General features: G+C 36.7%; 1 protein-coding gene across 2 annotated transcripts in view; it reads left to right on the top strand.

Annotated features, from left to right (window-relative positions):
• The first annotated feature begins 3,785 nt into the window (after window positions 1-3,785).
• BPNT1 (3'(2'), 5'-bisphosphate nucleotidase 1) overlaps window positions 3,786-10,355 on the top strand; it is a 9,728-nt gene continuing 3,158 nt past the window's right edge. Inside the window, exons 1-5 of one of the 2 annotated variants that reach the window (XM_010295393.1) lie at window positions 3,786-3,941; window positions 7,424-7,528; window positions 7,774-7,881; window positions 8,410-8,458; window positions 9,462-9,553. In XM_010295393.1, coding sequence (XP_010293695.1) covers window positions 3,786-3,941; window positions 7,424-7,528; window positions 7,774-7,881; window positions 8,410-8,458; window positions 9,462-9,553 — 510 coding nt within the window. The remainder of the gene's footprint in view (window positions 3,942-7,423; window positions 7,529-7,773; window positions 7,882-8,409; window positions 8,459-9,461; window positions 9,554-10,355) is intronic. The other variant, XM_010295394.1, reaches the window with a different exon arrangement.

Raw genomic sequence — 10,355 nt, 5'->3', positions numbered from 1 at the left:
AGGCGGTGAGTGAGCCATTGCGCTGCAGAGAGCTCCTCTCGCCCCCCAGGACCACAGGGTTTACATTATGCACTGCGCAACTAAGTGCGTGAGCACCCCGTGCGCCGCTCAGCTGGTCTGGACTGCACTGAGGGCAGCGTACTACCGGGAAGCCTAATTACAAAAGAATCGGGAACAGGCGCTCTTTTTTGTTGTTTAATACAAACCAAAGGCCTCGAAGCACTTGAGAGAAAACGAGGTAGCACAGCCCTTTCCCCCTGGAAGGCTGCAGGTGAACTGCAGTGGGACCCAGGCATTCCCACACGGATTCCTAACCTACTTCTGTTCCCTTACACTATGCAGAAAGAAAAAGTTAATCTTTTACTACAGCCGGCTGAACATGAGCTGGCAGTGTGCTCAGGTGGCCAAGGCCAACAGCATGCTGGTCTGTATCAGAAATAGTGTGGCCAGCAGAACTAGGCAGGTGATTGTACCCCTGTACTCAGAACTGGTGAGGCTGCACCTTGAGTACTGTGTTCAGTTTTGGGCCCCTCACTACAAGAAGGTCATTGAGGTGCTGGAGCGTGTCCAGAGAAGGGCAACAAAGCTGGTGAGGGGTCTGGAACACAAGTCTTATGAGGAGCAGCTGAGGGAACTGGGGTTGTTCAGTCTGGAGAAGAGGAGGCTGAGGGGAGACCTCATCACTCTCTACAACTACTTGAACGGGGGTTGTGGCGACATGGTTGTTGGTCTCTTCTCCCAAGTAACTAGCAATAGAGAAGAGTGGTCAAACATTGGAACAGGCTGCTCGAGTAGGTGGTGTGGTCAACATCACTGGAGGTGTTCAAAAAAGGTGTAGACGTGGCACTTTGGGACATGGTTTAAGGGGCATGGGGGTGTCGGGTTGATGGTTGGACTTGATGATCTTAGAGATCTTTTCCAACTTTAATGATTCTGTGATTCTGTAAATGTGAACCAAAGTTTATCTTAAAGGAATAGGGAGTTCTAGTCACCGGGGCTTTGAATTCAGAGTTCAGAGGAAGAAATCACAGTTTAGCACTTACATGTAAAGGCATGCTGCATGTGATGTCCGTTTTCTCCTTTCATTGGGTACAATTATAAATTTGGAAAATGGATGTTTGCAGAAAAGACACTAAGGTAGCAACATCAACAAATCCTTCATACTTGTTTTGATAAATTGTAGCCATCCTGTAATATTTAAATATTTCAAAGTCAAAATGTGTAACAAGAACTGGAGAACTCATTTATTTTAGTAAGTATCAAAGCAGGCTGATTTGTCAAGTTGAGGCCATTCAACAATTTGTTTGCTCGGCTAGGAGAAAGGATGGATGGTCTTTGGAGGACAAGGTATGTTTTGAAAGGAATATGCAAATTTGATGGATAGTTGCTGTGCAACTATCTGTACAGTTTTTTAAGAGTTAAACTTGTTTGTCCAAAGCAAGCAATGTATTCTTGAACGTATTGTGAAAGTATACGTTAGATGTTGCGCTCACAGAGAACATGCCATAAACTTACAGATAAACTAGTTAATTTGAGATCAAAAAGTGACAGAGATGAGAAACTTATGGCCAACTAGCACACACACTTATCTAACCAAAAAGGTTCAACACACTGGAAAATTTGCCACACAGGGAGATATGGCCATGAAAAAAATTAAGGCACCTTTTGCAGTAATAACATACCTTGCACTTCATCAGTTAGTTACTCTGTATCAGGGGGAGGGAGTGTTGAACCTCCCATTTCAGTTTCTCGTAATAAATCTTGTTTTCATAAAAATATTTTAATTTTAAAGTTTGCTTAGATTTCAGGTATAGGTTCATTACAGAAAAAGTATACTTGTTTGCCTTAAGAATGTCCAAGAAACACACCGGGTCAAGCTTCAAGAATGTAAGATGGTATTTCTGTATTGGGTTCTGAGGCTTTGGAAACTTTATGCAAACATGTAATAAACCAAGCCTTTAAAACAATTAAGTAAGCTTTAATCTCATTTTATGAAGCAGGATCAATCATGCAGTAAAAGGTCAAATGAAGAATGAGAAGCTGAGCATAAGATCTTAATTATCTTCTGAGCTCAATTCATTAACCCAAACTTCCCATCTAATATGCTGATTTTTTTTACTCTCAGAAGTACTCATATTGCAGATATTTTCAGCATGGAATGAACTACATTCAACTTTCCTTTCTGTTAACTTGTTTCGCATGATATATTATTTAAGTACATACTTAAAATAGTATCTGTTTTCTCATGTGCTATGACACGTATTTGCTCTACGACTTTCAATTATTTAAGAGCTGCTTTTTGCCTCAGATAGCATTTCCACAATTTCCTCTGTAACCATTGTTACCAGCCTAAGATAAACCACACGTGCGCTTTGGGTATGGACCTTGGCTATTTTACAGGACTCGAGAGCACTTTGCTCCCATCCATGAGCTGTAAGTAATAATTAACAGTAGCAACTGCACTTTTTGAGTACTTAGACCATCACTCTACTCTTTTAGCTTCAGAGATCTTCTGACTTTAGAGATACCCATACAGTCTATCTAAAATGCTGAAAAAGTTCATAAAGCAGCTAGATTTGGGATTTTGATACCTGTTCGCCTTTGCTATAGACGTGAACTTGAGGTCACATCAATATAATCTACAGTAGCTAGCCTTATCACCTCATTATATTATACTGTACCAAGTAGACTTCTTGAGCAAGAAAGGAGAGGCACTGCATAATTACCTATTGCCACTTATGCAATACTTGCTACAATTGCTGCAAATATTGATTGTGAGGGAAGCCTAAGATACCATCTTCTCTGCAGTGATTGATGAGTTCCTCTGTACTTTTTTCTAGCTCTGTGCTCAAGTGCTTGCTTGGAAGTATATCATACATGTGAGCCCAACTCAAAAAGCATGTAATCTACACAGATAGCTGACAAGAAAAGGTAAAAAGCAATTAGCACTGCATTTTGAGAATACAGCGTGGTTATCGATACATCTTTTTCCTGAGGTAGAGAAAAGCTGGGAGGAAAGGATGACTGCTAGCCTTTTGCAAGAGTGATAGTTATTCTTCTATTTGGGAACAGAAGGCACAGTGAATTGCACTGACGTGCTGGGGAACAGACGTAGCAGACAATACAACAGGAAGAATGAGAGGACATGCAGCACTGAGGGGAGGAAGGAAGCTGTGATAGATTTCCTTAAAGAAATCAAAGTTAAAGAAATACAGAAAAGATGGTAAAATTGAGATGAACAGAGTTTAGCATACAAGTGCAGTGTTTGCAGTACCTGCATGTCGTTAGCCTATCTTGTATCCACAATTACGCCATCTACAAAAGCCTATTTTATATTTAAAGAAATAAAAATAGTAAGTAAAGTTGCTCTTGTCATCCTGCCTGGTAGCCTTGTACTTGAGTCTGGGTACAAGCCAACTCTGTAGGTTCAGTTCTGAAAAAATTAACTTATGTTTAAAATGTACAAAAAATTAGTACTGTGTGTAGACTACACTTTTTCTTAAAGTTCATGATAAAGAGTTTCTGCTGCTGTTCTTTAATGCCAGATTTTATTTTAGTGGGGAGAAGTAGGTTCACTATCAGACAGAGCATGGATATTTGAAAAATCTTGTCTAAAATAGCTTTATAACCCTGTGTTTGTTAATTGCATTTTTAAAAAAGTGAAAGCTCACTTTTTTACTACTTGCTGGCAGTAACCCACTTTCCCATTCCTACTGAGCTTAAACTGTATCTGTTTGGAATGTTATGTAAAATAATTTCCTTCTTGTCTTCTCTCGAAAAGAGAAATGTACAAGTTTGCTTTTTGTTTCTTTTCAGCATTCAGCATGGGTTCTCCAGCTCTACTCATGCGTGTGGTCGCCTCTGCATATTCTGTTGCGGAAAAAGCAGCAACAATTGTTAGAAATGTAATGGCTGCAGGAGATCTAGGAATAGTGGAGAAGGTATTACTTTTACTTTGTTCCAATTTAATTTGTTAGTAATGCTGAGTTAGATACAGGTCAAAGTGGTATTTTTGAAGACCAGCAACTGGGGAAGGAAATACAGTCCTTGCCCCTGATACAAGAAATATTGCTGATCAGAGGATTAAAAGAGCACTGGAGAAGTGTCTTTTGACCAGTAATTCTAAAGAATGTTCAGACAGTTAAAAGAAACACACCATAATTTTGTCCTGATTCCCCTCACAAAACACAAGCTTTGAATAGCATGTCAGAATTCATAACAACATATCTTTCCCATTAATTTCCATACCTGTGTTCTAACATCTGTAGTACAGCTTAAAGTACTGTGCCCTTCATGAATTTTGAATTAGGATAAATCACTGTTTAGTTTAAGACAAAAAAGAATCTTAGATTTTATTGTAAGTCACAGTTTGCAAACTAAATTCGGAGCTTCAAATTTAATTCTAAATAGAAAACAGAAATGAAATGATAATCATCTGCATGAAGTTCTTAATTTGCTTTAAGTTAGTAAACTGCACTGATGAGCCAGGCTGTTTTGTTTTGACTACAGTACTAGAATAGGTGGAATTAACTTTTAAAGTGACTTCTAGCTTTACAGGTATGTCACAATATTACGGACTGCATTAAATATCTATATTATTTTTGATGTAAAGACCATTGAAGTAATTGCTGGTATTTACATTTTTCTGATAGTAAGCACTTTCAGCCAGTTATGAAAAAAAGCCTGATCCTTTATGACTTTTACTGTCAGTTCAGACAGTAGATGTAAAAAGACTTTTTCCCCATTTGGTCAGTTATATTCACCACTACAAAAACATTTGCAAGTTTTTCTAATTGCTTAGAAAAAAGGAAATAAAAATCAGGTGTATGGGGGAGAGAATTAAAAAAACTGGAATGTAATGGCCTGCATAGCAGGATTCTCAGATACATGTAAGTAGAATATACTCCCCCACATAACCTGCTTTTAGGTGCTTGGAAAAATTAGTGCAGTTTCACTACAAGAAAGCCTTAAAATACTTGCATCCAGAGATACAAAGGAAGCACTGTCTGTACTTTGATTAACCAGTTAATTTTAATTGCATAAACAAGTTTCATTAAGCTTATTTTTTTAAGAGTCCAGCAAGGTTAAGGTAATTTTAACTAAAACTAAATGTGGGCTTTTAGCTATTTTAATACAGTTTCACTTTAAAAAAATGCATGTGTTAATATTATTTCCCAGTAAATCAGAAATGCATTGCTCAATCATTTTCTAAAATGTAATGAAATCAGCAAATTAACATATTTTAACCTCTGTAACCAATTAAGTAAATAATTGTAAATACAGTGTAACAAAAAATGATCAAAGGTAGCAAGTGATATTGGTTCTAAGCAAGCCTAGTTACACATACTTTTTTTAAAACACACAAAATTAGATTCAGAACAATGACCAACAGAAGAGTATCCTGTTTGAGGGACTAGCAATCTCAGAATTCCTGAAAGCTTCTTGTCAAAGTGGCTGGTGAAGAAAGAGGAAGAATGCAAAACCAAAAACCTGTATGTGCCTCTGCTTTACAGTCTGGGGGGGAAAGAGATGCACAAAACCAGAAAGTGCTGCTTCTCATCATTCCTCGTCTTTCTGCAGTCAGCAAACATCAAGACCAATTCCAACTGGCCTTACTGAAAGCTTTAGAAAAGCTAGGAAGACAACGTTACACCTTTTCCCTCAACGCCTTGACCTCCCATTCATTTATCTAGATGAGGAAAAATAGCTGAAGTACAGTTGAATTTTTAGCTAGCTCCTGTCCTGATGTCCAGAGTTTTCTTTCCCCAGTCAGCTCTAAGCTCTCCATTTGTATTGCTTCTCCTTGTAGCATTTTTATGTTGGTGGTTTTTTTCCCCCCTCCAATTGGCAGGTAGACCTTTTGTCTAGCCATTCTTAACATTATTTATCACTGGTTTGAAAAATTACTTCATACTGTTTTATTATATTGATATCCTGGAACAAAGAACATTCTCTGCAATAACTTGATCTTTCCAAGTCTAAACTTAGTGCCAAATTTATTAGGGGATGAGAGGGAAGTTTCAAAGAAAAATACCAAGTTTCCTGAAAATAGGCAACTGGGTAAGGGACAGACTAGGTTTTCAGCATGCAAAAATTAACCCATAACATGATTTTAAATGATATATTCCACTCCTAAGGCTAATTTCTGTACCTGGATAAAAATGTTCGTGTTGTCACTAAATAAGATACAAGCAGATTAAACAAAATTTTTGTTTGATTCAACTAAGATGCAAATCTTTGGATGAACCGGCTTTCTTAATTCCAGTGCTAACGGAAGTATTTCCTACTGGGATTCTGCCTCTGGACATAAAGGGCTCCTCCATTCATAGATACATGAATATTAAGGCAAGAAAGTATTAATAAATTACCCACTTGCACTATATAGCAGGTTATTAATGTTTAAGAAGTTACTATGGTTGGCTACACTGCATCATTTGGGAAGGCTTTCAGGCATTGTTTCTTGTCATCTTGAGATACCAAATCCAGTGTTTCTTCTCTAGTATTTTTGCTGGAAAAAATGTATAGGTGTTACTGTCCAGTACAATTTCACTGGTTAGCTTCTGGCTCTCCGTGGCCTCTCTCTGCTAGACTAAGGGACCATTCACTATTTAGAAGTTTATACATCATAATTGTTCCCTTTCTTTTCAAAAACAAGCTAGATTAATTGGACCTTTAAATCACCTTTTGCTAGCACCATCCCTATATGTCTTCTCTTTCCTATTTTGCCATGTCTCTCCAGTAAGCCTTAAAATATTTATTTTTATCCTGTTAATATCTTAATTTTTGCTTTTCCTTCTTCTTGTATTACATCTGGGTTCATACTTGTATTAGTTTATTCTGTACGTAGTGTAGTATTTACACAAATACATATTCAGTACAATTCACAGAATCACAGAATCATTAAGGTTGGGAAAAAACTTCAAGATCATCAAGTCCAACCATCAACCCAACACCACCAAGCCCCCTAAACCATGTCCCGAAGTGCCACGTCTACATGTTTTTTGAACACCTCCAGTGATGGTGACTCCACCACCTCTCTGGGCAGCCTGTTCCAATGTTTGGCCACTTTCTCCATAAAGAAATTTTTCCTAATATCTAGTCTAAACCTCCCTTGGCACAACATGAGGCCATTTCCTCTTGTTCTATCACTAGCCACTTGGGAGAAAAGACCAACACCCACATCGCCACAATGTAAAGATTGTTCTAATACCATACCAGTCTATCTTAGGTCTGGGGTGTACAGGGAAGCTCTACTTCTTTCACTTTTTAGCCTTCTCTCTCAAGATCACTTACTAGGTTGATGATTTATCAAATTAGACTTTTTCATTACAAGGTAGATATTCAGAGTGACATATGGGCCATTGTATTGGGCTTTTTTGGTTGTTGTTTTGAAATACACAAACTCCTATCCATCCTTTGACAGACCGGAGCCAATGACTTGCAGACCAAAGCTGACCGACTGGTACAAATGAGCATTTGTGCTTCCCTGGCACGGAAGTTTCCCAAGGTGACAATCATAGGAGAAGAAGTAAGTACCTAGTTTATTTCATATTAACAACTTAACTTGCTGTAACTTGCAGTGGAATTTGCTTTGGCAGGTTTTAGGAAATCATATGTTGGGTTTTTTTTAATAAAAAAAAAGTAGTTCCATCCCATTACATCTTTCCATTTTGCTAGCTTTGTCAAGTAAGCTGCAAGCAAATCCACAGTTCTAAGGCAAATTGAGGTGAATCCAACACCTTTTTCTAATAATTTTGCAAAACCTTTTGTTAGGAACTGTCCACTGATGAGGTAACTGAGGAATTAATTGAAGATGGTCACTGTGAAGAAATACTGAAGAAAACTTGTCCTGCTCAGTACACAGGAATTAAAGAGGAAGAGGTAATATAGTAATGTTGTAAATATGTCTTCATATTTTATACTATCTATATTACTTACTGATTTTAGCTAAGAATGTATTAAGAAAAAAGGTAATTTCAGTGCTGCCAATTTTTCTTTTTGGTTTGAAAACTGAAATGTAGTTATGAGAATCACATATCCAGATCTGGAAATGCTGCATATCCCTGTATGCAATAATGGGTAAATGGAAATTTGCTTTTTACAACTTGTGATTCGAATTAACTTGGAAGGAATCTACTTCGGACATAAGAAAGTAATGTCATTTCTATGTTCACTTTAAGCATTCATACCTCTATTAAGATACTTTGAGAGGTTCCAGTCAGTTTTTAAGCTTTTTTTGTGTAAAATACTATTGTAGGCTTCAGTCATACCATAATGTTAAATATTTAATCTCTTTATTTCCTTACTATTGTAAGGAAATAAAAGCACTAATGTAAAATATATACTTTGCATGGTACTTCACATGATTTATATTTGTTAATTTTCTTTCCTTTTTTTTTTTTTTTAAAGCTTGTAATATGGGTTGATCCCTTGGATGGAACCAAGGAGTACACTGAAGGTTGGCTCCTGTTTTAATTCTGCTGATTCAAAAAAAAGTATAGCAATGTAATAACGTAGCATGTACTTGTAGATAGTTATATGATAGAAGTTACATACAATACTGTTTCATAAGGATGATGTTGTTTCCATAATTTTTGAGTTCTATGGAATTTTTTAGTTATTCCATTCAGTTCTAACCAGTATTGAATATTCCTGATGGGCTACTGAGTGCCAGCCAGTTTTATTTCAGGGAGCAAAAGGCTGCCTTTAATTGCTGGCAGGTTTTCTTAAGTTTTTAATCAAACTTACAATTTTGTGTCTACTTCGAATTGAGGGACTAAATCTCCCATTCACACAGGAATATGCTTAATTATATTAACGTCCTCCTCTTCAAACAATCCAAATACCACAGCTGTATTTGTAGACCTTTCAAAATAAAATGTCTTCCCGCAAATCGTTATTCTTTGGTTATGGGAAGAAACAGTTTTCAGCAAAGCCTAATTTGTATCTATCAAAATAGATCCTAAAATGAAGGGGGGGAAAAAAAAGAAAAAACTCACAAAACAATATGCTGAAATCTCATTTTAGCCCCCTGTTGCATCTTTTAGTTGATTACTGTGAAATCTTTTATGCAGATTTCCCCCCCGCCACCTTTTTTTGTACAACTGTCAACAAATTGCTAGTTTTTAATACCATTAAAGAATTCCCACCACAGTTATAGAAGAATGTCATCATATACTGTTATTTAGTTGTATCTTTAAACTTCTTTCTCATTAGGTGTTAATTATAATGTAGTTCTATTAAGAGAATTCTATTGGGGGCATTTTTTTGCAGACCTCAAGGCTAAATGACTAAAAAATTATATCAACCAATCTATTACACCTGAAAATCCTGATTAGTATTTGCATTTTTAAGGTAACACCCTGAATATAAATTTGTGGACTTTTATTGAAGGTTTATTTTTTCAATATATATACTTTCTCTTTTTCAAGCATAACTACATTCATACTATTTCTGTACAGGTCTCCTTGACCATGTAACGGTTCTTATTGGAATTGCTTATGGGGGCAAAGCAATAGCAGGAGTTATTAACCAGCCATATTACAACTATGAGGTATTAAATGCATTGATTTGTTCACAAGCATTAGGTGATTTCTAACTGTCAGTTCTAAGCCATTTCTAGTTAGCACCCTTTCAAATGAAAAGCAGTGTGTAGTGGCGTTAATGTTGTAATATAAGGTGGTATTGTTTTTATTAAATGTATACAATTTTGAATGTTGGTTTCTAAGAACTGAATTTCAGGGACCTGCTAAGCCATACTGAATCCTGAAGCTGGCATAATACACTAATACAGTACATTACACACATACTGCACATATTACTACAGTACATATAAAGTACATACTGTAAAACAAGTACAGATTGGTGTTTTTACAGTCTTTGCGAGAAATTCTTTAGTAAATTCATGCAATAGGTCCATTTGTGATGTGTGGTAACTCCCATAATTCTGCAGTCCTAAATAAAACAAGCATTGCTGTTACTGACAGCTGGGTTAGAGTGTATCAGGCCAGGTTTCAGGTGTAAGTCCAGGATGGCCAACCTACAGGCATTTGTGCCTGTTTGGAGATAATTTCAGTATTATCTGTGAGAGGGGCAAGAAAAAAAGCTCAGGATGCAGTCTGGTTAAATAAACTTACTAGAATTTAAAGAAAAAGCTCTTGAGCTGATATAATGCATATCATCAGCTGATTCTGTATGTTCTATGCGATATGTATAACTAAACATATACACTTACAATGAAGATATTTTCAGTTACAGATTGTGCCTGAAGTAGAAAAATACACAAATATTAATTTACCAGTCACTAGAGGCAGAACATAATGCATCACCACAATGTCACAGATGAGAAAATAGGA

The sequence above is a fragment of the Phaethon lepturus genome, unplaced genomic scaffold (assembly GCF_000687285.1).
Source record: "Phaethon lepturus isolate BGI_N335 unplaced genomic scaffold, ASM68728v1 scaffold30449, whole genome shotgun sequence".
In the NCBI taxonomy this organism is placed as follows: Eukaryota; Metazoa; Chordata; class Aves; order Phaethontiformes; family Phaethontidae; genus Phaethon; species Phaethon lepturus.
Note: the sequence above shows the minus strand (reverse complement) of the source record. Positions and strands in the feature narration are given on the sequence as shown.